Source organism: Chrysemys picta, chromosome 12 (assembly GCF_011386835.1).
Source record: "Chrysemys picta bellii isolate R12L10 chromosome 12, ASM1138683v2, whole genome shotgun sequence".
Lineage (NCBI taxonomy): Eukaryota > Metazoa > Chordata > Testudines > Emydidae > Chrysemys > Chrysemys picta.
Window position 1 is genome coordinate 44,448,969 of NC_088802.1, and position 27,927 is coordinate 44,476,895.

At 49.0% G+C, this 27,927-nt stretch overlaps 2 protein-coding genes across 4 annotated transcripts in view; one reads left to right on the forward strand and one right to left on the reverse strand.

Annotated features, from left to right (window-relative positions):
- Nucleotides 1-27,927, forward strand: part of ACSF2 (acyl-CoA synthetase family member 2) — a 51,471-nt gene that overhangs the window by 12,596 nt on the left and 10,948 nt on the right. For 2 of the 3 annotated variants that reach the window (XM_008163938.4, XM_065563506.1), the window contains exons 3-10: nt 756-884; nt 1,945-1,998; nt 5,934-6,052; nt 6,557-6,719; nt 7,180-7,275; nt 7,678-7,826; nt 8,312-8,403; nt 9,631-9,707. In XM_008163938.4, the coding sequence (XP_008162160.2) occupies nt 756-884; nt 1,945-1,998; nt 5,934-6,052; nt 6,557-6,719; nt 7,180-7,275; nt 7,678-7,826; nt 8,312-8,403; nt 9,631-9,707 (879 nt within the window). The remainder of the gene's footprint in view (nt 1-755; nt 885-1,944; nt 1,999-5,933; nt 6,053-6,556; nt 6,720-7,179; nt 7,276-7,677; nt 7,827-8,311; nt 8,404-9,630; nt 9,708-27,927) is intronic. The other variant, XM_024101670.3, reaches the window with a different exon arrangement.
- CHAD (chondroadherin) lies at nt 12,244-27,570 on the reverse strand. Its single transcript, XM_065563507.1, has 5 exons — nt 25,137-27,570; nt 21,587-24,770; nt 16,626-16,789; nt 16,158-16,303; nt 12,244-12,380 (listed from the first exon to the last, which is right to left on the reverse strand). The coding sequence occupies exons 2-4, from the start codon at nt 22,364-22,366 to the stop codon at nt 16,162-16,164; spliced, it is 1,086 nt and encodes a 361-aa protein (XP_065419579.1). The 5' UTR covers nt 22,367-24,770; nt 25,137-27,570; the 3' UTR covers nt 12,244-12,380; nt 16,158-16,161.

Sequence of the window (27,927 nt, forward strand, 5' to 3'; positions counted from 1 at the left end):
TTGCCTGGAAAATACTCATTTCTTAAACCTACAAAGAGATTTTATAAGCAGTTATATGGACTGAAATCTAGTTAATCTGGAAACACTAGAAGGAGAGAATGTCAGAAAGTTAATGAAAAGTTACTGAGGACGTTGGACTGTGTATGTCCAACCCCACCTGAAATGCATTTGCCATTATGCAAGATAAAAGAGGATCTTAATATAATGCCTAGGTTTTGACTCATGTGGATAGGGTTCAAAAATGAGACGGCTCAGACTTCTCATTAAATTGCGTTCTTCATCCAAATGATTTGAGAAGTAAGCAATAAGGCCCGTATGATTAAAATTCACCCTGTACATGGATCCAGCAGCACCATATAAGTCCTATTTTGAGGGCCTATGTAGGAGTTAAAGGGTGCATAGGCCTTGACTGCACAGGAATGACGTTGCCTATACATGCCTGATATACCAGAATCCCAGCTGCCTTTGTACGCACGGTCTGAGTTTGCGCCTCTCCTGCCATCAGTCACTGGATAAGTGGGGGGGATCTGTTCTTTGTAAGTCCGCTAGGCACTGCTGTTTATAGAACGAACAGCGCCAAGCAATAAGCTGTCGGGCTGTGCAGTAGTGCTGCATAACGCTTGATTTCCGTATCCTTAACTGGGGGCTAAAATGAAGCTCAGCTGCCTTCAAGTTAGCACGTGAGAGACTGAATTGCCTTGATGTGCCCTGCGAGGTGACCTGTCTCCCTATCTGGCGTCGTATGTGTTTTGCAGGTGGACCAGGCAGCAGCTGGACTTCTGGCTATTGGCCTGAAGAAGGGAGACCGGCTGGGCATGTGGGGCCCCAACAAGTATGAGTGGGTTCTAATGCAATTTGCAACAGCCCAGGCAGGAATCATCCTGGTAAGGAGACTTGTCTGTCTGGGCGCCTGGGTTTTTTAGGGCGAGGAGGAGACAAAGGGGAAGCCTGGAGATCTTGAAGAAGTTGAATAATGTGCTGGGTAAGGGAACTGAAGTGAAGAGTGGGAGCAGATGTCATGCAAGGTCCGTGCAGTCATCATTAGTCTGACCCTCCGTTACCCAGAGAGCAAAACGCCAAGCTGATGAGAGGGCAGTGGGAGACCAGCCTTCCCTGGGACATAATTTACAACTATTGATGGCATGAGGGAATGTATAGGGGGGCTACATATTTTTATATATTGTGCCCCCAAAGAACCAACCCTTAAAGTCCTCCTTAATACTTTCCATGGTGCCTCTGGATGAAAATCCTTTGCAGAAAGTGACCATTTAAAAATATATATACTAAGCTGTCTGCTCCCTTGAGATTCAGCCATCACCTGATAGTACCATTAGGGCTTTGTCTTGTTTACATCATAAGGTCCTTGGGGCAAGGCCTGCAGTGTGTCTTCCTGGAAGTTTTGTACAGCATCACCCGCTGTGGTGTCACTCAACAGATATAAAGTTAGAAAGGGGAAATAGATGGGTTTAGCTTAGTGGGCTACCAAAAGTCTAAATTTGGTGGCTCAGCTCAGCGTTGGTGGCCAAAACTCTTCTATGGTGTGCTATGTGCGATAGTGAAGTTTTCACTCTTCGTGTTACCCAGAAAGGATTCTGATTGTCCCTAGAAATGTGAATTACTATGGTGTAGTGGGCTGAGCACGGGCTAGGAATCAGGGGGCCTGGATTTTATTTCCAGTTTTGCTATTGACTTGTCATTTGACCTTGTGCAAGTCATTTTACTTCCAGGCCCTATATGTAAAAATGGGTTTCCCGGGTTAACATGAAATTTAGGTTGTTATCCTAATCCTGGTTGTCCTATACAAGGAAGAAGCTGCAAGTGTGTTTTCATTGAGGTTTTTTTTTCTTCCAAAGCACCTTTTTCTTCGAGTAAATAGTTAGAAGATGGGGTCTTTGAGGCTTTTTCAGAGCCTTGATTAATTCTCCTGTCTCTTCCCCATTCTAGGTGTCTGTGAACCCTGCATATCAGGCCCAGGAGCTGGAGTTTGTGATCAAGAAGGTACTGTAGGCCACTTACGGGTAACGCCATTTGATTCTGCCCACAAACACTTTGAAACATGGAGATGTTAAAGGCAGAGGGTAACCATGGGAACTGCACCGGCAAAAGAACTTCTGATCACGGAGGGCACTTGGGAAATGCAGGCAGCAGAAAAACGGCTTTCTGGGGCAGCCTGTGTGAACAGGGCTGGTGGGGGCCACGTGGCCACGTATGCAGGGGGCCCACAGTACAGCAATTGGCCCTATGGAGTGTGAATGCCTAGAAGTAAATCTCCTCCATTATCATAAAGAGACTCCTGCGTCCCCTCTCCTCTGTCTCCAGCTGTCAGTTCTAGACTAGGTGCTGAGGAAACCACTCAGGTGCCGAGGGTCCAGCATAGGATCGGTTCTACTCACCTTGGACAGCAGAGCATTGGGAGCTACAGATCATTCAGAAGCTGTGTGCTGGGGTGACTTCAGGCTGACCGGGCAGCAGTCCTCCGAAAGCCAGTTCTAATTCAGGAGCTAACACCACCAGTCTGCGCTCTTGGGCTGCTGCCAGTGCAAAACCACAGAGCAGCTGCTGATCCCACTGACTCTGCCCCCGTCAGTAGGCCCCTGTCAATAACTGCAGGAGCAGTTAATAATTTCCCTTGTTTGAGCCTTGCTGGGCCATTAGTTCTGTGTGTACGGTGGCAGTGGTTAGGTATGATAGAATCATAGGGTGAAATCCTGGCTCCATTGAAGTCAATGGCAGAACTCCCATTGACTGCAGTGGGGCCAGGATTTAACCCCTTGAAACCAGAGAGGGGAAAATCCTCTGGAGGTGCCAGCCTCCTCCATCACTGCAGGTTTGCCCCCAACCATGTATTTTCCAGTGCTCTGCTCAGTCTGGCTTGGCTCTTACATATGTGTCCGTTGTGAGTTCAATCCTTGAGGGGGCCACTTAGGGAGCTGGAGCAAAATCAGTACTTGGTCCTGCTAGTGAAGGCAGGGGGCTGGACTCTATGACCTTTCAAGGTCCCTTCCAGTTCTAGGAGATAATAATATTAATGGAGATATCCTATTTTTTTCATGTTCTGTTCCCACACGACACATGCTGCTGTGTTTCAAGCCCCACATGCCGGCCTTGGTTCCAGAGCTGCACGGGACCCTGCCTCAGCTCTGTGTGATAGCATGCAGGGAAGGTCTGGTTTCTAATCCCCAATAATGAGGGATTAAAGTTATTGAATCTTTTATGAATAAAATTAATCCTTCCTGGATTAAGGGGCCACTTGTGCTCCTGTTTTAACTTGTTCAGTTTGGGAATCTATAACCCAAGTACAATAGGAGGCGGAACCAAAATGCCAGTCTGGATTTTCCCAGCTCACTCCCTATGCCATCAGGAGATTGAAATGGAGAATTTACAGCAGCACTGGGCGATCTTTCTCCCACCTCAGTCCCTGGACGGTCAGCCCCTGCGCTGCAGTTTGATTGCCCAAGTTGTCATCCTGTTAAATCTGGTGTGTTTAAACTCACCAATGTGGCTTCCCCTTTTCAGAGTCAGACAGAACTTTCCCTAGCAAACGGCTGTCTGTTCCTGCCCCGAAGTTTCCTTAGTGCCCACCCTGAGCAGAGGGGTGGGAACAGATGGCTGCCTTTAGGGAGAAATGAAAGGTGGTCATCTCTAGAGCTTGGATTCTGGGGCCTGTGTCAACTCTGAATGTTGGCACCGGAGGGTTTTCATAGCGCCACTGCAGCTTTTGTTTGTATCATGTGTCTGCGCCACTCCTGACTTGCTTTGTGCTTTCCATTCTGATTAGCTCTGTAGGGACAACAGTAGCTTCCCTTTCCTCCTCGAGGACTTGATTGTGGTTTTTTTCTTGGTCTCTTTGGGTCAGATTCTGCTTTCATTTACACTGGTGTAAATTCAGAACGACTCCATTAAGGTCAGTGGAATCTGTCTGGATTTACAAAGGGGTGGCCAGGAGCAGAACATGCCCTCTTGATTTCAGTGGGAGTCGCTTGTATCTGTGGCAGGAGAAAGGGTTTCCTGGTATTTATGGGATTGTAGCTTTGACATGAAGGCTATCTGCCTGTCCTCATCTCCTGCCAGCGCCTTGTCTCTCCTTAGATTGCTATTGTTTGTTAATGGAAGTCTGCAAAACAAAAACCCTTCCCTCATGGGCTTGGACTATCAAACTAGATTCACCACAGAACCCACCAACAGCCTCATCCTTTTTCTGCCACTGCAGAATAATTCCTTCCAGCACACAATAATAAATAGCCATTTTCCAACCTGCTCCTCCCTTCGATCATTTCCCTGCACCAGGTTTCCAGAGCTTTGTAAATACAAACTGATCATGGCCTTCCCAGTGCAGGTCCTTTACAGAAAGATCTACTACTAACCATTGCCATGTCTGTTAAGAGGGACCCTCCTGCAGCATCTCCTCTCCTCACGTAGCTACCTTTACAGACAAGGTGCTTTGGAGTTTTCAGATTAGTATTGTGGCTTGAACTGTCTTGCCCTGATAAATGGACCCTGATCATGGTGTCCCTGGAGTTAAAAGCTATGTCTACACAGCAACTAGACACCCATGGCTGGCCTGCTCAGGCTGTGGGGATGTTTCATTGCTTTGTAGACTTCCAGGACTAGGCTGGAGCCCAGGCTCTAGGACCCTGTGGAGAGGGGGGCTCCCAGAGCTCAGGCAGTCTACACCACAATGAAACAGCCTGAGTCAGCTAGCGTGGGCCAGCCCTGGGTTTTGCTTTGCTGTGTAGACATACAAAGCCCCAAACTTCCTTGTACAGATGAGGTCTCCGGTGGATTTGACGTGACCTTTCTGAAAGTGAAAGCAATTGTTGCTCTCTCCCATTGCAAATCACAGAGTCCTTGCAAATAACGTCTTGGTTAAAACTGGCATGTCTTGGCCTCCTCTTGATGTGGTGAGGTTGGGGTTGGGGCGACAGGTAGCATTTGTCCTGTTTTCGTGCTAATCGGAAAAGGAACGGCAGAGTTTCAGCAAAATGCGAAGGGCCCAGGAAGCAACAGAAACCCACAGCTGCACATGCAAATCGGTGTGCGACAGCAGTGCAGCTGCATTCTCCTGGGCACATCCGCTGCTCCCTGCTTTGACAATGTGGCTGTACAGGTTTGAGCCGCCTCTCGCATGTACATCTGTGTCAATCAAGAGTAGCACCGCTGCCGTCAGTGCAGCTACAGGAGAGTAAAAGCCGTGGAAGTGAGAGGGGAATCAGGTCCCGGGTGGGTAAACAGTACCATTTCTAAGCTCTGTCAACCCAATACTAAAACAGGATGTAAACTGGCTTTCAATCTGACGCTGGCTCCCTCAGTGGCAGTGTCGCCTTCAGGAAGGCTGTTCTTGCCAGCATCAGAGTCAGAAATGGTATCTGAAATGGAACATTCAATTTATGTGCTCTGGGCCAAATTCAGGCCTGGTGTAAACAGTTGCAACCCTGCTGAAGTCTGTGGAGTTGCACCTGCCTACACCAGGGATGTCTGCTCTGGGCAGAGAGGTGTTAGAATGCTGAACATTAAACCCAACGCTGCAGGTGGGTGTGAGCCTGGGATCTCGGGGGCACCATTCTGCTGGGAAACGGGGTTGCTCATGGGGGCAGCAAGGCACAAGGAGGGTTGGAGTCTTTAAATGTCTCCAGGTGTGGTGAGGAGTTGTCCCCAGCCCCAGCTTCGAAGCTGTCTTACAGGAGGTTCCTTCTAGGACGGGGCTAACATGGTTTGAAAGCTCAGTCTAGACAGGGGCCGTTGTAACACATACTCATAGCCGAATAAGTAGTGTTAGGGTTTAACTCCTGCCTTTTGGTTTCTCGGGGTGTGTGTGGTGGTTTTCCATCAGCAGAGAATGCAAGTGCCCTGCTGTCAGGTTTCCAGGGACTGTTCATTACTCCCTGGGCAGCGGGTGTCACCCCAGCCTGACTTCCCTCTCTCTCCCCACACAGGTTGGCTGTAAGGCCCTGGTGTTCCCCACTCAGTTTAAATCCCAGAGATACTATGAGATCCTGAAGCAAACTTGTCCTGAGCTAGAGAAATCCAGTCCAGGGGGAATAAAGAGCAAGAGGTGAGTGAGAAACACCAGAGATCCTCTTGTGGTCCCCCAGGGCTGTGCCCTGCACTGGGCCCTCACGCTTGCAGGGTGACAAACCTACTACTGAACCTGGTGGATGATCCCAGGGGAAAAGAGGTCCAAAGCAAATATCTCTGTGTAGGCTTTTATACGCTGTGGCACCCATCACCCTGTTATCTGAGCACCAAATAGACCGCAGATCACTGGCTGATAACAACTGGGACCCGCACCCTGTTCCAGTTAGGAATCAGCCATTATCCTTCCCCAGCAAACAGAGGAGATCTCGCTTAGACCGACCTGGGCTGGAGCTGAGTGCCCTGTGTTACACACAGCTCCTCCCATGTAACCTGCGTTCCAAAGAGGAGAAAGGAAGAAGAGTCTAGTATGGCATTATCCCCTTGGGCTCATCCCAGGCGTTAACCCCTAGCAGCACACAAGCACCAAGGCAGTCTGTCCTCCTGACTCTGCTGTTGCTGACAGTATTTTTCTTTGTCTCAGGCTGCCAGACCTAGCAGTTGTAATCACGTTAGACTCCAAGCTGCCTGGTGCGTTCCAGATGAGCGAGGTGATGCAGGCTGGGGACAGCAGCCATATGAAGCAGTTACGAGAGGTCCAACAGACTCTGTCCTGCAACGAGCCCATCAACATCCAGTTCACTTCTGTAGGTACCGCACGCTGCTCTGCCTTGCACCGGACACCAGATCCGGCGACCCCTGTGGCCAGTGCTAAGCAGGCTACTCCCTTTGACACCTGGTCACTTGGGGTGGATACTGTCCCATCTTCCCTGGCCCTTTCAGAATAGGATTTAGGAGGTCATCTAGGATTTTCCCCTTTTCTCCACCACTTCCATGGCTTGCCCCTTCCCAGGAGCTGACAGCAGGGATGAGATGTGGGGGCCTGTGTGCCATGGAGCTCTGATCCCAGCAGCAGTTGGTCTGTGTCATATCATTTGTGGGGCTGTCGGATCAGAGGCTGCCGTGTCTGGAGGGAGACTAGAGGACAAGAGCAGAGCAGAAATCTGCGGGGTGGGGAGGGGAGGGATCACCACAGAGAATCTGTGCACCTGCCCCTCTGAAAGGACGGTCGTACCAGAGGATCTCGAAACGCTCTCTGTCTTTTAGGGCACGACTGGAAGCCCCAAAGGGGCCACCCTCTCTCATAGAAACATTGTGAATAATGCAAACCTGATTGGGCTGAGGCTGGGAATTGATCAGCAGGTGAGTCTCCTCAGTCGGCGGGGGATGGGCTGTGCTCCAGCCGTAGTGGGACTGAGCATGTGGAGAAGGCGGATGACTCCCCAGCAAGACGCAGCGAAAGACCCCCCAAGTTGTGGGTGAGGGGAGCTGAGAGTGCTGTTATGAGGAGCCCTAAGGACAGGGTATGAAGCAATGTTGTGCTGCCGTGGTGCCAGCAGAGGGCACTCCCACAAGGCTGGGTTTGAGGCACAATGACAATTCAGGCAGTTCCTTCCCCCTGCTATCCAGCCCCCATATCTCATATTCATACCCTAGAGGTGTAAGTGGTTCAGGGAGAACCCTGGGTAGGCCCATGTACTCCAGGCATTAGAATGGTTCAGATAGACCAGAAGGGCTATCTCCTCATTGCTGGCTTGATCCTAGGAATCCCGGACTGCCCTCCCCGTACCCCTCTACCACTGCCTGGGCTCCGTTGGAGGCAGTATGGTGATGGCTGTGCATGGCTCCCCCGCTATCTTCTCGTCCTTGAGCTTCGAGGGGAAAGCTGCGCTGGAAGCCGTGGCTCAAGAGAAGTGAGGCTCACGGGCCCTTGAATGTCACCTGGAGGGGTCACTTAGTTCAGCTCTGCTGGCAGGCAGCTCCTGCCCCTGGCCTCCCCACTGTGGCAGAGGCATAGTCTCTTGTTTGCCGGAGTCCTGGCCCTGTCGTGCCCAGGAACTTGTGAAATGCCCCACTGCCCATCCCAAGTTGCCCTGGTCACTGCTGATTCTTGGCTGGAAGGCATGGCCTCTCCTTGTTTGGGTTAGTGACTGGTGTGTGTCTATACATAACCAGCCGCCTTCTCCCTCCACCCCAGCGCTGGCTGCATTTCCAAGGTGCTGTCTGGGTGTAGTCTGTAAAGCAAAGGTGCTGCTGCTGCATGATAAATCCATTATTCCCAGGCCTGCCCGGCAGGCCCAAAGGCCTGACCCAGGCACAGTGGGGAGCGGGGTACATAGGCTTTACTGCCACAGGCTCTGATTCTGCTGCTTGGCTTTTTCTCTCCCGTCCCTTCAAGATGCTCCCTTTTACACGGCACTCCGACCATGTTCATAGACATGCTCTCCCAGCCCGACTTCGACAGCTATGACCTCTCGTCTCTCCGGGGAGGTAAGTACAGCAGGACCCACGGTAACTGGCCTCCCCTGGGTCTCCTCGAGGAAGCCAGCTGGACAGGCAGATGCTCATGGGCTAGGCTGTGCAAGCAAATCACTAGTGAGGAAGAAACATTCGTGTTGCAAGCTCTTTCCGTCGACCTGTTAATTTGATGGTGTGCTTTCCTACTTGACGATCTTCTGCTCGTGATTTCCATGTTTCTAGCACCCTTCTCCTCTCTTCAGAGCAATGGCCTGATGACTTGAAGATTTAGGGGGAAGTTATCCAGCTGTTGTCTTATGGAAGCAGAGAGGGGATGGGGTATGCTGGAAGGATTGTACTTGCTGGACTTCCATACCTCCATCCACCAACATGTGGCAGCAGCCATCTGGTGTACTGTACTTTGTACACGTTCCCCGGGGTGCAATGGGCAATGCTGCAATGGGAGTGTGAATTTCCTACATGTAAAATTCCCTGCTTGTTTAGAATTGCAACCTGTGTTTTTAGGTAGCTGATGTGCAGCTCATTTGTATTGGAATTTTCCTTTCCCTCCCAAAGCATCAATAATAGAAATGTCCTATAGCAACAGCTGAAGCAAGGAGTGGTGTAGAGTTTGTGGGCGGCGTTAGCATGGAGTGAATTAGAAGTACCTGGGTAGCGCATCTGAAACTCCCTGTTATCTGAGGAAGGGGCCTGACCCTGTCAAGTCTGTTGATTACACTGAAAATTGCCATTGTAATGTCTCAGTTTGTGCAATGTCAGTCTGATCCTGAAGGGTGTGTTCTACCCTTCGCTGTCCCACCATTGAAATAGGTTCTGTTGACCTTCCCTCTCCCACATGGAGGTGGTCCCTCCAGGTCAGGACAGAGGCATGTTGACAGGGCTGGGGTTGCATGGGGAAGCTCACCCTGCCATGGTGTGTTTGTTCCTGAGCTGAATGAATCTTTTTGCCGGGCTTCAGCCTGGAGTGAATCTGCGCTGTAGAATTAACTCTCCTAACTAGTAAACGAGGCCAACCCCCCAACCCAGGCCGGGAAATGCACAGCTCTTGTTGCCAGGTTGGGTCTCTGCTTTGGGAATAATTAGTACCCATAGCTAGGGAAATGGTAAAGCATGTAGACAGGACCTAGTGCCTCCCAAAGGTTTTGTCAGCCGTTAGATCTAACTGTACCGACCCCTTTCGGTGGGATTTCATGGGGAAGGAGAGTCTCCAACGTAGTCCTCTTGCCTTCTCTCTTCCAGGAGTCATTGCAGGGTCCCCTGTGCCCCCTGAGATCATGAAGAAGATTATGACCAAGATGAATATGCGGGATATTGTGGTGAGTCGCTTTCCATGCTTGGGCCTGGGCTGCCTGGGTTGTCCCCCTCCCCCACCGTCCATTGGGAACCGGGAACCTGAGCATGTGTACAGAGCGACGGAACTGGAGGTTCCCTGAATGAATGTGTCCATGTGTGATGGGATGCAGAGGCCTCATGCCTTCCGGTCTTCCAAGGAGGTACAGGGTAGAGTAACGGGGCTGGGGATCAGAGGCCCAACCCATCTTGGGAGGGACACAGGAAACTACAAGGACAGCTACGGTGAGAAGGGAGAGCATTGCACCCAGCGTGGCCACATTGGGTCGTACCCCAGGCTGGGACATGTCTCTGTTTATTTTCTGGTTGCAGCAACCAATTCTCTTTCCCGTATTGCACGTGCTGTCTCTGAATCCTCAAGTATAAACACTGAGGAAGACACCTGGCTGACTCAGAACGGTGTTGTGTTTTGCTGCTGAATCAGCTCATTCCCTTCACCAGCACGGATGGCGCTCACATGTTCAATCTCCTGCATGATTCGCGCACACGCCCTGCACCTCAGCGTGTGGAGGGTCAGATCCAGCACCATGCGCACTGCAGCCCTTCTTATGTATTCTCACACACACACAGTGCCTAGGGTTACAATCATTTAATTTAAAAAAAGGAGGACACTCCACGGGGCCGCGGCCCTGCCCCCGCCCCTTCCCCAAAGTCCCCACCCCAACTCTGCCCCCTCCCCTGAACGCTCCGCCCCCTGCTCCTCCCCCTCCCCTGCTTCCCGCGAATCAAAAGTTCGCAGGAAGCCTGAAACAGGGAGGCAGCAGGTAAGCTGGGGCTGGGGCGCTTTCACTAAGCATGCATGTGTACCCTCATTCCTGTGCGTCCAGCCTGGTCCCATCTGTCATTCAGTGGGTCCCGTGGGCTTTAGCTGATGCATTTTGCAGTATGTTTAGCATAGTGGAGCACTGTCTCTTTCTGTGTAGTCGGCCCCAGATCCCACCCTCGTTATCTTTTTGAAAAACAGATCTGGGAGTACTTGAAGGTGAGCGAGTGTGCACAGCCTGCTTGTTTTGCTTTAAAGGAAGTAACAAGCTGCCTGTGAAGGCCAAGGAAACACACCGATGTGGTGGGTTAACCACATGGGACTAGGCGTCAGATTTCTGCTCTTATTGCTGGCAGCTTCAGAACGTGCCGGCACCAAGAGTTTTGTAGGCCCTGCTGTATGCTCTGGAACGGAGCAGCACGAAGGGAGTGTGGGACAACTGCTCTGGAATGGGGCCATGTCTCAAGGGAGCTCTGCGGCTTTGCTTCTTGTGTGAAGCTGTTAGGGCTGAGTTTAAAACACCAGGGGACAAACTCAGCTGGGGCCTAACTCCATGAACTTCAATGGGGTGGCAGCCATTTACTTTACAGCAGCCCTATATTTGGCCTTCCCAAGATGTTCCCCACCATTATTACAAGGTGGGCAATACTTGGAACGTGTGAGTCACCTCTTCCTGCACAGTGGTAGGGCTAATAATAAAACCCTTTTCTTCAAAACAACTTTGTTCTGAACCTGCAAGCAGGATAAGGGGGGGCTAGGGTCTGGATTGAGCTGTGTAGCTGGACTCACACCCAGTTTGCAGCATGAGTCACCAGGCCTCAGGCAGAAACTTGGAAACCTGCTGAATTCATCTTTGCAGCGAGAGCTTTATACAGAAGATGTACATAAGAAAATATACAATTTGTTTTCTATATAAGAGTAAGAGGAGTTTTCATCCTCCTAAGAGTCATTTACACTCAGTTACAGAGGAATAAATATATATATATTTATATATATTTATATAAATCTTTAGATAAAAAAATGCAGTTAAGTTGAAATTGTGGTATTGTAAAATCCATGACGATAAACCACAGTCATCTTGTTCTCCCACTAGGCTTTCTGGGTTAGGGGCGGGGAGAGGAGGAGGAGGAGGACTGGAGAGCAAGATCGCTCCCCAGATATAGGCGATATGGTGCAAACCTCTCCCCTGCATGTGTAGGTACTTTGTGAGACCACCTTCCTGCGAGGTGAGAAGATAATCCAATCTCCAAGCTATTTCAGTGTTGAGGTTCCCCAACACTAGCAGACCTCAGCCTGACCTAGAGAGATCACTCCCTGCCGGACTGTAAGGGAAACTCACTCTCCAGGTCCACTGAACCCTGGACTTTGCTTCACCTGTGGTCCTCTGCCCTGACCTGCAGGGATCACCTCCTCAGGTAGGAGGAGGTTTCTGTCTGCGTGAGTTGAGATGGGATGGCTTTCCTGCTGGAGCAATCGGGAGCTGGGGGAGGGAGGAACCCTTATGGCTTTCTATTCACTTGCATCCCACTGGAAGGAGAAGGATGGAAACAAACACCAGGGAACATTTAGATTGCCTCTGGGAAGATGACTGTGTTTTACTGGCAGGATCTAGGTTAGCTTGTCTTAGCATTGTCATGCATAGTTTAGTTTAAAAAAAATGCCTCTTTTAAAATACATAGACGTTGGAAAAGATTGAAAAGTTGGATTCCATCCTGCAGTCAGCAGATAGGCGAGGATTGTGAGGAGGCTGGAGGTGATCAGATACATCAGAAATGTCTCTTGACAGATGGTAGAAGCTTACGGGTGGACTTGGATGGAGTCAGTAGTTTTCTGATTGGTTGAAGCGGCCAGTCACCTGGACAAGCCATACCAGGGCCTGTTAGGGTTGGGGAGGGAGAAAAGAAATCTACGTTTAAAGGTTTTTCAAGCAGAACCAGGGACTTGAGGCTTTTTCATGGTCTCATGAATGGCATACACAACTGTGAGTCAGGAGACACCTGATCTCCTTTTCAGAGGTGCCAAAAAACCCCAGTTTCCACTGGACACCAGGCTGATGGGTTCTGTAATCTTGACTCTTCCACTATTTTGCTGTGCGACTCTTAAGTAACTTACCTAACATTTTAAACTTGGCTGCCTGAACACAGACACCTGAGGCCTAGATTTTCAAAAGCAACAAGTGATTTTGGGTGCCCGGGCTGAGACACCGCAAAGACGCCTGATTCTCAGAGCACCTTCCCTCTGAAAATCAGACCCCCTTAAAATGTTTCAAGTTGGGCACCTAAAAGGCACAAGTCATTCATAGAGATTACACCTAAATCAGCATATATGGGCATCTCAATAAGTGACTTGCCTCTCAGAGGTGCTGAGCACCCACAACTCTCAGTGCAAGCAGGGGAAGCTGAAGGTATTTGACACTTGTAAAGATCAGGTCACTTACTTAGGTGCCTTAGAATGGATCTACGTGCCTAGTTTGAAGGTATTTAGTTTTCACATCTGTACAACAGGGATAAATTCTCCGACTCATGAGTTGTGAGAATCAGTTCACTGATGTTTGGAAATCGCTTTTCTAGAGCACCGTCCATGTGAGGATCTCAAGGCAAAGTATTATCATCGTTGTCATTGTTTTGTTATGCCTCCCTCCTAGAGGAGGGCTGTGGAATGGGGGTTTGGCTTTCTCTTCTTTCTGCCCGAGAAGGGAGAGTCTCCTACATACACTAAATTAAGCACTGTGGTTTAGAAAAGTAAAGTTTCCACGTCCAGTGCGGAAGTCTACCAGCCCTGCCTGGAACGGCTGGTATTTCCATCTGTAATCAATAACATCTGCCAGCCATCCAGGAGAAATAGCATCACTCTGGGAAGGGGTAGAAGAGCTGGTATCTCCTCTGGCACTCAGGGCGTACAACTTTGTTTTCGCCATCTCTTTATCCATGGATGAAAAAAACAAAGGCTCCTTAAGCACTTATCTGTATTGTATATGGTGGGGAAACTGCATTATCGAGGGGATCCTCAATCTGATGACCTGTTGGAGATCTGACAGAACTAAAATGTCCTCAGAATTTCTAAATATTACAGTTGACAATTTTCTGCCTCAAAAAGGGTTGCATCCAACCGGGGTGAGTTCTATATTCGACCTCGTCTTGACAGACGAAGAGGACTTGATCATGTAACTAAAAATTAATGGTAGCTTAGGCACAAATGATTATGATTTGTTATATGCACATAGAATAAAGTCCAAACCCGTATACTTGGTTCTTCAAAAGGACCAGTTTCATAAAACAATTATGAGCCAAATCAGCTGAGAGAGAGAATTTGAACAGAAAAATGTGAATGATGATTAGGAATTGTTTGAGACCATTTTACAAGATACCCCAAAAGCCACATTCAATAAAGAAGTCTACACTGGTTAAAAAACTAGCCTGGCTTAGAGGGGAAATGAAAGCAGCTATAAAATAATTCTGTACACCCAAGCCAAATGGAAGAAAACTGAAGTTGATAGTTATGAATATAAATTAAAAGATAGGAATTGTAGAAAATTGATAAGGCAAGCAAAAGGATGGAAGGCAAACTCTATGACCAGCAGAGTTAAGGAATTTAAGTATATTAGGAGCAAAAGAATCCTAGCAGAGAGATTGGCCTGTTACTAAATGGAAATGATAAATTGTCGGTGATAATGCAGAAAAGACAGAAGTGTTCAACAAATATTCGTTCCACATTTGGGGGAAAGCTAGATGATATAGATGATGAAACAATTTCCATTCCAACAGTAATTTGGGAGAATGTTAAAAAGCAGCTACTAAAACTAGACATTTTGGAATCAGCTGGTCCAGATAACTTTCATCCAAGAGTTCTCAGACAGCTGGTTGTGGTGCTCTCTAGACCATGTATGTTGATTAACAGTAAGTCTTGGAACACAGGGGAAGTTCCAGAGGATTGGAAGAAAACTAAAGTTGTGCCAATATTTAAAAAGGGTAAACGGGATGACCTGGGTAATTCTAGGCCCGTCAGTTTGACATCAATCCAAAGCAAAGTAATGGAATGGCAGTATGGGACTTGATCAATAAAGAATTAAAGGAGGGTAATTAATGCCAATCAATGGAATTATGGATTTATGGAAAATAGATCCCATCAAACTAACTTGATACCTTTTTTGAGATCACAAGTTTGGTTGATAGAAGTCATGGTATTGATGTAATAGACTTAAAACTTTTGTAAGGCATGTGAATTGGTGTACCGCATGAAATTTGATTAAAAAAACCCTAGAAGGATACAAAATTAATATGGCACACAATAGATTAAAAACTGGCCAAATAATAGATCTCAAAATGTAAGTATAAATGGGGAAATAATTTTCAAGAGGGTGTGTTTGTAGTGGGATTCTGCAGGGATCAGTTCTTGGCCCTATGCTAACGTTTTTATCAATGAGCTGGAAGAAAACGTCATCAGCAATAATTTTATGTTTGCGGATGATTGCACACAGATTGGGGGAGTGGTAAATAATGAAGGACAGGTCACTGATACAGAGCACTCTGCATTGATTGGTAAGCGGGGTGCAAGCAAACAATACGTGTTTTATCATGGCCAAACATAAGGTCATACATCTAGGAACAAAGAATGTAGGCCACACTTACAGGATGGGGGACTCTATCCTGGGGAGCAGTGTCTCTGAAAAGAACTTGGGGGTTATGGTGGATAATCAGCTGAACATGTGATGCTGTAGCCAAAAGCCAGTGTGATGCTGTAGCCGAAAGAGCTACAGTGATCTTTGTATGTATAAAAGGAATATGGAATGGGAGGAAGGAGGTTATAGTAAGTCTGTGGCTATGTCTACACTACCGCGGTAAGTCGACCTACACTATGCAACTCCAGTGGTTATGAACAATCTCCATTCCTGAGGTGTTCGTAACTCTAAGATTCTACTGTAGCGATAGACTAAGGCATGTATTCTATTTATCTTACCAGAGGGAAGATTAAGGGGTGACTTGATCTGTCTGTAAGTACCTACATGGGGGACAAAACTTTGGCAGTAAAGGGCTCTTCAATCTAGCTCACAAAGATACAACAAGAACAGGAGTACTTGTGGCACCTTGGAGACTAACGAATTTATTTGAGCATAAGCTTTCGTGCTCAAATAAATTCGTTAGTCTCTAAGGTGCCACAAGTACTCCTGTTCTTTTTGAGGATACAGACTAACACAGCTGCTACTCTGAAAGATACAACAAGATCCTATGGCTGGAAGTTGAAGCTTGTCAAATTCAGACTAGAAATGAGGCCCAATTTGTTAACAATGTTGGTAATTAATCATTGGAACATAGTTGTGGGAGATTCTCCATCACTGGAAATGTTTTAAATCAAGGTTGGACGTTTTTCTAAAAGATTTTCTCTAGTTCCATCAGGAATTAGCCCAGGAGAGTTCTCTGGCCTGTTATACAGCAGGTCAGACTAGATGATTAAAATGATCCCATCTGGCTTTATGACCTATACATTTAGGTCAGGGCAGGTAAATGGATTAACTGTTTTGGAAGCCATCCTTAGTCTCAGTGAAGTCCATGGTAAAACTCCCGTTGACTTCAGCGGGGCCAGGACTTGGCTTCAGTCTGTGTGAGACGGAAGGAGAACGAAGAACAACAGGGTGTGGTTGTGAAAAGTTTCTTACCTGTTTAATGGCGGTTTCCTTTCCTGGGCCTCCTGGTGGGGAATTTGCAGCTGCGGAGCGCGGCGGTGTCTCTTATCTGCTGCCCTCGGTACTGAGATGGTGAGGCACAAACCGCATCTGGGCGGGAGCGGCTGGACTCCAACCACCTGGGGAAGGGCAAACAGAAAACCCCTAAACTTCAGAAGAGGACAGATGACTGCTCACCTGGGCAGAGTTGCCAGGGGAGACCGGAAACTGCATTACTGACCAAGTGTCAGGTTATTGGTCGCCTCTTCCTCTTTACCATGCACAACTAACTGGGACCTTCCCCTGTGCCTGGTCAGTGGGGCCCCCTGGCACAACTAACAGGGACCTTCCCCTGTGCCTGGTCAGTGAGGCCCCCTGGCACAACTAACGGGGACCTTCCCCTGTGCCTGGTCAGTGGGCACCAGATTGGGTAGGAGAGAGGCAGAAGTGAGTGTCTCTTACTTGCGCAGAGCTGCTAGCTGACAGGAGCAGAGCCAAGGGTTGTTGGATAGGGTGAGGTTCTCCAGGCTGCTGAACGGGAAGTTCCCAGGTAGCTGGTTAAGTCTGTTGTTCTCGATGTGAACAGTCTTCAGTGTGGTCACTCCAGCAAATGCTTTATCTGAAAACTAAAGCACAAGGGGAGATGCTGATTGCTGTGTCTCGGGCAAGTGTGGGATGTTCTCCGTTCCCTTCTTTTCCAGGCCGCCTGTGTTCATGGCTCTTAGTGACAGCAGTGGGGCTGGAGAGAGTGGGAGAGGGTAAGGAGCAAGGAATCTCCTCCATGGCCCCCTGGAGGGATTCAGGAGGCAGAAGCATGGAAGGTGTTTTCCTTCTTGAGTGATCAATTTTAGTTCCTCCCACCTCAGGGTGGTTAAAGCCCTAGCCCCTCCCCATTTGCTCCTTGCCTTCCCCAGGCGCCTCCATATAGCCCAAAGAAAAGCTGAGGTCTGGCCAGTACCATTTGTTTCTAAAGCATGCTCCTCCTCTCTAAATGAGCCGAGACATTTCCTGGGTACAAACCTTTCCAGGGCCTGTTGCGTTCCCGCTCATGGAACTGTTGCTGAAGGGAGTGTTTGTGGAGTCTGAAGGGCCTGTAGGCTTTGGCAGAGCCCTGTGGACTCTGAGTGGAAAGTTACACTTGGCTTCAGAGCACTGTAGATGCAGCAGGGCAAGCGTCCAGTGCTTTGGTCTCCTCACCTCTCTCTCTCTCCCTCCCCTCCCTGATGGGTTGTTTGCAAGTCTGTGTGTTCATGGCCTATGGGCAGGCTTTAAAATATAGCCCCCTTCACGCACCTGAGAATAAAATGCTGGAGAGATAAAACTGGCAATTGTGCACCTCCTGTTAGCCGTCTCCCCTTCTCCCCACCCCAATCCTACTTAGTTTGGAAGGATTTGTGTAAAATGCAAACCCATCCGCGCAAACTTCCCTGGATCCCATTAGTTACAGAGGAAACTGTTGACTGCATGGATGCTTCTCTTAGCAACAACAAACCTATTTTCTTCCCACTTTCCGGTTCTTTTCAGAACCCTGAGGAGGGGAGAAAACAGATTTGTTATCTCCATGGGTCCACCAGAAAGCCCTGTATCAAATACCCAGCTGTATTTTCATGTCTCACTGATCACTCCCCAGACACGTCCCCTCAGCGTGAGTCCCAGCTCCTGCAGCTATGCCATCTCGGGCTGCAAACCTGTGAGATCTCACAAGCCAAGCAGTGTCGGGTTGGATTAGTGCTTGTATACGAGACCTCCAAGTCCTGCAGCAAGTAGTGTTGGGAAGTCAGCAGGGAACAGTCCCCTATGGTTCAGCACTGAATAAATCCCAGCGGGTTCTGCTATGCTGCTGCCCGTGCTGTCTCTCTGATGAGATGTGAAACCAAGGTCCTGACCACTTCTGGTGCTTTGTGCAGCAGGGGTGTTTGACGCCAGTGTCCTGGCCAAATTCCAGTTTGGGTAATTTTGTTCTGACCACCTAAATTCCCCCTGCGGTTTCAATCTAATACGACATTCTATTTCACTTCCTGTTCCAATTGTTTGTGTGCTGTTAAACAGCTGCTGTGCTTTATCCCCGAGCTTCAAGCACTTTGGGGTCCTCCAAGATGAAGGTTATTATGTAGATGCAAGATGTTTATTCTTCATTTTTTGTGTGGCACGTAGCTAATATGGTCCTGAGCCCTGTTAGAAATGGCTATCGTAATATCTTTGGTTAAAGCTTCGGAGAAGAGTCCGGTCTCTTTGTTTCCTTGCGTGAGAGAGGACTTTCCAATACTAGAGTTGCAAAATTGTTTAAGATCTCCTTCTTTTCTGGTGTGACAATGGTGATGTTAATTGCAACAGTGACAGGGATTCTCATCTGGAACAGTTTCGCACATCTGAGTGGCTAATGGCTATAGAATTGTGAAACCACACAGAAGAATCCAACCCTATCAGAGAAGAGGAGCTGAGAATGGTTTTTGGGGGTGTGTCTGGCTGCAACCAAGATATTATTTATTTTGGCAGTGCCCTGTGAGAATAAAGTATTGTATACTTTAAATACTGCCATCAGATGGCCGTTGTGTCTAGGGAGACTCACATACATACATATGGATCACATGGATACAAGGCTTCTGGCAAGTATGAGGCAAAAACTAGTTTGGGTGCGTCTAGGCCCGTGTAGACATACCCAAGCTAGCTTTGATCTAGCTAGCTCAAAAACCAATAGCAATCAAGCCATAGCAGCGTGGGCTAGCTGCTCAAATCATTACCCAGGGTCCCAGGTGGGCTCCTACAGCATGTGTTGCTACGGCTTCCCTGCTACTGTTATTCAAGTTAGCTAGATCAAAGCTAGCTCGGGTGTGTCTACACATGGGTGCAGTCGCTCCTCTGACTGCAGTGTAGACATACCTTTAGAGTGAAAAAAATGAAAACCCTGGAGCAACCATGGCGGACCGTGTTCATAGAGAAATAGGAATGATCATCTGGTGGCACGCCTCTCTCGGTTGTACTAATCAAATGGTCCAGACTTTGTTATAAAGGCACTTGGCTGCAGGAAGTGCCATATTTCATATGAGACCTCAAATAAAGTTCCTGTCTATAACTGACCACTAGTAGGTCATTAAAGAGTCCAGAGCACTTTTTTGCAAAGCTAAGAGTGTTAACCCTCGTGTCTTGGCTAATTTGTATAATTCTGCTCTGCCTAGCTAAACTCCTGCAGTTTAGGTTGGATCTGGTATACTTTTCCACTTTTGCATACAAAGGAAGTGGCGTGTGCACTGTTGAAGAGCTGCTGTGTTCTACCCCAGAAGGGACTGCATTGGTGGATGAAACGGTTCCTCTGTGTAGCTTGTCTACCAGTAACATGTGGTTGGATCCCTCCAATCTGAAAGAAGCTACAGGAGATGTGAGATGATCTCAGAGGTAGTTTTTTATATTGGAATGTTGTTAAAATGATGTCAAAAAGTATGAAAGATGACGGACAGTCAGTGTGCAGAATTATACCGAGACAACCATATTAAAACAGCAGTGCAGCACGAGATAATATACATAACAAAGAACTACCATCGATCCATTGAGCAAGTTCACCACTGGTGAGAATGAACATAACTCTACGGACTTCAGGCAACGCACGCACGTAAGTCAGCAGTGACTAAACCCTTCATCTCTAGCTAGCAACCTATTGATCAAACACATGAAAGAACTGACTCCACATCTGTTTGTTGTCAAATTCCATTCTTATGCCCAAAATACTGTTCTCCAGATTAACAAGGTCACTGCATAGCTAGACTGAATTCATAGACTTCCAGTTTGTTCAGCTAATCCTTGATGGTATAAAGAGCACTTGCATCTGTAGAGCATCCCAACATCTTGGACTAGTTAAATCTCATCTTGTCTCTGGTGTCTCCCCATCTAGTATGACATGTAACCTGTATCTTTTGATTGAGGCACCACGAGACCAGATAGAATCTGAGTTGATGCCCCCAGTAGTGACATGGCAGCATCACTGAAGGATGACATGCTCGTCATCTATGGAGTCCTTCCATAGATGTGTCAGCAGATAATTTCCAGGTGAATGAGCTTGAATTCACCAATCCTTATGGGGACTGTAATCTCGAGCTGAGATATTGCCGAAGGGACGCTGTGCTGCTATCGATACTGTCATTCTCAACCTGGATAAATTCCAGCTTCCTAGCCTGGCATTCTGGGATGCTGTATTGCCTTTGAAACGTGGATGTGCTCTAACTCCCACCACCATTTGACAGCTCTCTGCTGCTGTTGGGTTGTGTCCTTCTGAACGCAGATGCTCTGCACACCCCCAGCACAGTATGATGCTGGCTCTGTGTTGCTACAAGGCACTCATCGTTTTCACTGGGATGTTCTCCATCCCTCTGCACCACATGATGGGGTACTACCTTGCTGTGAGGTGCTATCCTATTTCCCTGGATATGCTCCATCCCTGTGCTTCTTGGCATGGCATCCTGGGATGCTGTGAGCTGCTCTTTCATCATCCCGTTGCATCCCAACAAAGCACTGTGGGACACTGCTGCTTTGAGGTGCTGTCCTTCCTGTGCTGGGTGTGTTCCTTTACTCGCACCCCTGCCTGGTATTCCAGGGGTCCTGTTGCAAGTAGCTCCCCAGCGTGATGCTCCTACCCGTGGGCCTGACTTTTTCCATGAGAAGAAGAGGGGTATTTTGCTGGGTTACTTGAATGTCCCTCCTGCTCTCTGGGTAGAAACAGGGCTTCTTTGTAAAAGGCTGCAAGAGTTTCTCTTGAGAGCTCATCAATAGACAAACCTTTCTTTATAGAGTGTAAAGTTGGAAGTTAAAAAAAAAAAAAGGGGGGGGTAGAAGATGGACATGTGTGCGCTGGGTCCCTGTCTGCACTGCACTAGGAAGAAACTGCTGCTTTTCATAATGCCTGTGGAGGAATCTCCCCCCCACACACACTTCGAACTGACAGCAGGTATCCAGGCTGCAGCTCAGGAGACAGGGCAGTTAAGTTCTACCAATCCGCTGTGCCCTGCCCGTTTGCGCCCGGAGCAGCCCCTTGCCTCTCCTTTCCCCCACCCCACCTCCCAAGGCTGGGAGCTCTTCACTCATTTATTTTAGAGCCCCAGAATACATTTCCCATTGGAGCGGAGCAACCAACTGCTGGAGCTGGACCCCACCACCCTTCCGATGGGCGCATGAGCCCAGGAGAGCTTCGCGTCCCATAGCACAAGAGGAGGGGGTCCTCTCGTTTTAATTCATCACCTGGATGTTCAAAGATTCAGGTGCCTTTTTTTATTGCTAGTGAACCCTTCGCCCTTCTGCCGAAACTGTGACCCTGATTCTCCTTTTCCCTCACACCCGCGCGGATCAGGACAGAAGCGTGACAGCACTGTAAGTGAGAAGAGAACCAGGCCCTACGTTTCGATTTGAAAGGGGAGGGAGGGTGGAGAGGAGCCTACCTTTTCCAGGCCCATGTTGTCCAGACTGAGTGTCTCCATGTAGCGCCCAAAGGACTGGAAGGCATAGTCAGGAATAACCTTCATGGGGTTGTGAGAAAGCTTCAGGTCCTCCACTACCCTCAGCTTGCTCATGGCAGCCACTGGGTAAGTGCTTAGCTGGTTCTTATCCAAATGGAAGACAGCGAGGTTTTCCACGTCGTCCAGGGCCCCGGGCTGGACAGAGGAGAGGGAGTTGTCAGAGAGGTAGAGCCAGCGCAGGTCCTTAGCACCGCTGAAGGCCCCCGATCTCAGCTCTCGGATCTTGTTGCTGCCCAGCTGCAGGATGAAGAGGTTAATGAGCGGGGAGAGGAGCCCCTTGGGCAGGTCCGAGATCTTGTTGTGGTCCATGTATAGGTAAGTGAGCTCCGACAGGTCGTCGAAGGCGCCCATCTTGATGACGCTGATATCGTTATTGGACAGGTAAAGGTAGACGAGCTGCTTCAGCCCCCGGAAGGCGCCGCTGGAGATCTCCTTGATCTGGGAATGCTGGAGGTGGAGGGACACAAGCCCTTTCATCTCCCTGAAGGCGTTGGTCGGCAGGACGGGGAAGTTGTTCCTCTGCAGGTTGAGGAGCCGTGTTTGCTCGGACACCTTGGGGATCTTCCTCAGCCCGACGTTGTCGCAGATGACGTGCTGGAGCTCTCCCCCGTGGCAGTGGCAGTTCGAGGGGCATGCCTGGAGGATGGGGAGGAGGCACACCAGCAAGCTGAGGAGGCTGAGGAAGAAGGCTGACCGGTCCATGGCCAGCACTGGGATCCGTGTGGGAGGGAAGAGCAGCAGCAGTGGCAGGAGGAGGAGGGAGACGAGCGAGTGAGAGTCTGCAGCAAACTGAACACAGCCCTATTTATAATGCTGTTATTAAAAAACGAAATCCCTTCCCACAAACCGCAGGCAGCAGCCAGACTCTGACTTGGAAGCGACTGACTTTGAGAGCTCAGTGTGACTTTAACCCCTTTGGGCTTCTTCAAACCTCCACTGCTCTGCTGCAGACAGCAGGCTGGAGCAGTTTTCCCCACGGGACAGGGAAGTAGATGGGCAGAGAAAACAGTGCGCGCATCTGCCTTTTGGGGGGATCTCTTCGCTCCCCGATAAAACCCTTGGTGACTCAGAGGTGGAGAACCAAGTCCAGGGATAGGAGTGCACAATGCCATCGACAGGAACACAGAACCTGTCCCCCTTCAGTGCCAGGCGAACTGGTACAGGGCCCACCTCTCCTGTACTGATGTTTTCCAAGTGTTTATTGGTGACATTTTAACGTGGGTGGAATCTTGAACTATTTTCAGAGGCTTTAAAGACAGGGCAGCACCTTTCCCTGTTGTTATATAGGGACAAACCCTGGCATCCTTATTCTGTCCATCTCCCACTTATTTCCTGGGCGAGGATTGAGTGAGATTGGGAGCAGTTGGGGGTAGGTTCAGTGTGTGGACAGCACTGAGTGTATTGTGGGTGCTACTGTAATGCTAATAATGGATGAGGACTTCAGAATGGGTCATGGTCAGAGAAAGATGAGGTGGGGAGAAGCCTAGTTCCTCCTGAGCTAGTCGCAGTCTGACCAGCCTGGGACTGAAGGGGAGCTAGTCCCATGGTGATATCGTAATGGGGAAAGACTCTGTCTGAGTGAGCTGCGGGGGACAGTGGCTGGGGCACTACCACACCCTGCCGTTTGGTGATGGGGCAACGGTTGAGACCTCCATGATGTAGTGGGGGCAGAGACTGGCTGATGCCCTGGTAGGGAGAACTGTAGCCAGAATAGAATAATGAGGTTGTGACCCCGCTGATGTGATACCCTGGGGATCAGTGGCTAAGGTGCGGTGTGGTTTTCAGGTAGCACCAGGGGCTTCTGAGACAGAGGATGGGAGAGAGAGGAAGACATGATGGCTCGGACTTTGGTGAAGGGGCTCATGTCCCATCAGGCTAATGGCATCACAGGAAGTGGGGCTGGGTGCTTTGGTCAGGTTAAGGGGTTACAAAGAATAGCAACAAGGAGGTGAATTAAAGATCCGGAGGGTGCCCCTTGTCTCCTTGGCGGGGAATTAAGGGAGGAAGGTAGGATCTCTAGGTTTCTCTCCCTTTCTGAGTGTGAGAGGGAGAGATCAGGGGAGGAATTGTGGTGTGGAGGTGGTAAATGGAACATTTTGAGCTGGTTTCTAGCCAGTTCCTGGCTGTAGCAAACAACTGAGAGCCGAGCACATAACTGGGAGCTTGTTGAGGCTTCCACCTCTGAAGCTGGCTACAAAGCCCCGACGGAGTGTTTATGGAGGCGAGACAGTCTCAAGAAAGGGAGGAAATCCAAGGGCTGACTTAGGACACAGAGACTGGCTTATTCACAGGGATCTCTGGGTTTTTCCATTGTTGAGATGTGGAATTAGCCATCCCTCCTGAGCATGCTCCAGAGGGTGTTATGCAAACTGGCTGACAGCATTCAAGCCGCTGTTTTGCAGATGTACATTTTAATGAGGCTGTTTACTTTATGTTTTCATTTTGGGGGTGAACTTTGTTTTTCTTGAACCTTAGAGACAGCTAACATTGGCTGAATGGAGATGTAATATAGACAATCTGGTTCAAACCTTGCCATGCAGCTCTTCCAGTATTCCTCAGTCCTGACATGCTGCCATTCAAAGTCTGGATCCTCTTCTCCATCCTCGGTACGTGAGGAGTTCTCACTGACTTGCCTCCTGAGATGGAACAATAGAGGAACCCTGGGTTTTCGAGCTAGCTGTTCTGTGGTCAAACATCTGTGAAATGGATGCCACAAAACATGTTTGTTTGCGGCCTAATAAGAACTGGAACCAGGGTCTCCAGAACTGAAAGGCGAGTGCATTGACCACTCTGACACCTAGTTTAATGCAGTGTTGTTGTAGCCAGGGTGGTCCCAGGATATTAGCGAGACAAGATGGGTGAGGCAACAGATGTTGGTCCAATAAAAGATATTACCTCACCCACCTTGTCCACCGGATTTAATGTCTCTCTGAGATTGCTGATCAGGACTCTGGAGCAACTAAAGAAGTGGCACCCCAGAAATTCTTTCCCGGGCTTTCCACTGAGCTGGCCCAGTGCAGGCTGGGAGCTCCATCGTGCTGTGAGAACCCTCATACAGCACGGGAATGATTAGTAAAGCAATTCCAAAAATTTCATATTTCTCTATCTGTGAACAGATTACTTGTGGCACCTTAGAGACTAACAAATTTATTAGAGCATAAGCTTTCGTGGGCTACAGCCCACTTCTTCAGATGCATATAGAGTGGAATAAATATTGAGAAGATATATATACACACATACAGAGAGCATGAACAGGTGGGAGTTGTCTTACCAACTCTGAGAGGCCAATTAAGTAAGAGAAAAAAAACTTTTGAAGTGATAATCAAGATAGCCCAGTACAGACAGTTTGATAAGAAGTGTGAGAATACTTACAAGGAAGCTTATGCTCTAATAAATTTGTTAGTCTCTAAGGTGCCACAAGTACTCCTGTTCTTTTTGCGGATACAGACTAACACAGCTGCTACTCTGAAACCTGTGAACAGATTGTGGCTTTCTCAGACTTACTCCAAGTTATTTACTGAAGAATTTCTGTAAATAATACCTGAGCTGTATCTTGTGTGTGAACAGTTCATTGTCAGTATTTGAAATGCAGCTGTTTTGTTTGGACACCTAGGTCACATGGTATATCTCTGTTCCTTGGTTGGATAAACGTAGCTCTCAGAGTTAGGTTTCCTGTGTAAATAGTTGGCATTATACCTTTCAACATTCACTTTCCCCCACTTCCCCATAAACAATATTAACTAACAGTTTGGTTTCCATGGACATGCCTGCCAGCAGGGGTCAGACTGAGAATAAAGATTGTGATATTCTTCCAAACTCCACCCATAAAATAAGCTCCTCCCATATGTGTCATCTGTGGGTTGCCAAGTGGTTCAAAGTAAGGGAGTCTTGGGTTTACCCTTTAAAGATGGGGTGGGGTGTTTTACCCACTTGTGGCCTGTGGTTTTTCTGCTTAGCTCTGGGGCTGCTATTTTTCCCGTGCATTTTTTGGGGGAGACCATGCGTGATGATGCAAAGATGCAAACCTTGCCCCCTTGCCCACCATGATGATGCAAACGCTGCCCCCACGCTGCTCTCTAACCCCCCCCTCCGCTTTTGGGTGGCTTTGTTAGACCACTCAGGCTTGTTTCTTTGAAATGTTCTGGCTCCAGCAGCTCTGTGGGCTCCAGTGGGCTCACTGAGTATGACTCCCCCTCAGTGGGGTTTGAGCATATCCCCTGGGTTCGGCTAGGCTCCTGGAGCCTGGTTGCTCCCTAGCTGGGAAGAAATAAAGGGATGCTACCTCCCAAATGGTGCTATCTGCACCAAAATGAGGCGTTGCCCACAGTGAAATCATGCAGCTGTCACTCTCCCTCTCCTTTCTCACACCAGCAATAAAATAGTTAACAGTGGTGACACTTAAATGATCATCACTGGACCTCTGGGTTAACCCCTCCCTGAGATGAATGGGGCAGCTCACACCTTTCGGAACTGTTGCTCCAGGCTCCCTGCCGCCGTGTCCCTGCATCCCTAACATTTTGGAGGGTCTCTTCACACCCACAACAGCTAGAGATGTTTTCAGATGAAAGCTGAGGGTTTATAGAATGAGGCAGTAGGCTCAGAGCGGTGCCAGCTCGGCGTATTGGGATGGACTGGCTGCTTTCGAGCTTTTCCTGCCAGTGAGTATGACTGTTCACGAGGATAGTCATCCAAAGCGTCAATAGCCCCATCGCAAACCCCAGTTGAAATGATGCACGTGTTGCGTGACTCTGACCCAGCCCTATACGATGGTGTGAAGGAACAGGAAGAAATTCCAAAATTCGCTGCATGTGCTGATGGGAACCTTTGTCCCCGGATGAAGGCCAATGGGTACCCATTGGCCAGACATCTGTCTGACACCACTAGGCAAGGAATTAGTTAACTAGGAGAGTGAAAGAGCACGGGCTGAGACGCTAGAGCCAAGCGCGTATATATGCCCCTTGGGCAAAGAGTGCGCATCTCAGGTTCGCCAGCTGGAGTCTGATCAGACCTCCAGCTGCTGTTAGATGACCAGGTAGCAGCAGTTGCCAGAATAGCGTTTTTCCATCTCCATCTGGCCAAGAGATTGCAGCTGTTCTTTGGACGCTCGCTCTGCTACCATCATCCAGGCCGTGGTCGCGGCGAGATTAGATTCCCGCAGTGCATGGAGCTGCACCGTCAGCCACGAGCACGGAGTGCAGCCCCCTGCTTACTGAGAGGCTCTAGCTTATCACGAGCACAACTGCAGTAGCTGTGCTCCCTGCTCTTTCACCCCTCCCTGCGCCCCAACCCCCGCCACACCCCTCCTGCACTCACTTCCAGGGGAGTTTGAGGTGCTGCTTTTGAGCCGCGGGGGGAGGGGGGTGTTCTTCATGTGGGGCCCCTGCTTTGGAATGTGCTCACATCCCTGTCCCAGTGAACCTGAATCTCTGTTGCCCAGTCTAGGGGACACTGCAAAGCGCCATCTGTTTCCACTGTCTTCTGGGAGGGGGTGATGACAGTGTTGGGGGGGGATGGGGTACTTTGGATGGGATGGGGATAGCTGCAAATCCAGTAGGCTATTTATGTGCTTTATATTTTTTTAATGTCTCGTGAGAGGCGCCCAGAGCAGGGGTGGAATGCATCGATGGAAATAAATAATTATGGGGTTCAGGCACTGGACTGGGTCTCAGGAGACCCGGGTTTGGTTCCTGGCTCTGCCACAGACTCCCTGTGTGACCTCGGGCAAGACATTCATTCTTCCTGTGCCTCAGTTCCCCATCTGTACCATTGGGCTAGTCCGTCCTTTCTCCCACCCCGTGGGTGTGTGCACTGCAAACCAAGGCGTGTTCTTAACTCAGGTTAGTTAACTTGGGTTAAAATAGCAGCGAAGACCTGGCAGCTCGTCGTCTAACTCAGGTTAGTAGCTCTGTGGGTTTGAACTCGAGCTGCTAACCTGAGTTCAGGGCCGAGTCACTGTGTCTTCGCGGCTGTTTTAACCCGAGTTAAGAACACCCACTTCTCATTGCAGTGTAGACATACCCAGTGTCCATCTTGTCTCTTTAGATTGGACGCACTTTGAGGCAAGGACTGCCTCTCCTTCTGTATGTGTACAGCACCTAGCACAGGGGTTCTCAAACTGGGGGTCAGGACCCCTCAGGGGGTCGCGAGCTGTCAGCCGTCACCCCAAACCCCGCTTTGCCTCCAGCATTTATAATGGTGTTAAATATATAAAAAAGTGTTTTAAATGTATAAGGGGGGTCGCACTCGAGGCTTGGCACTGGCCT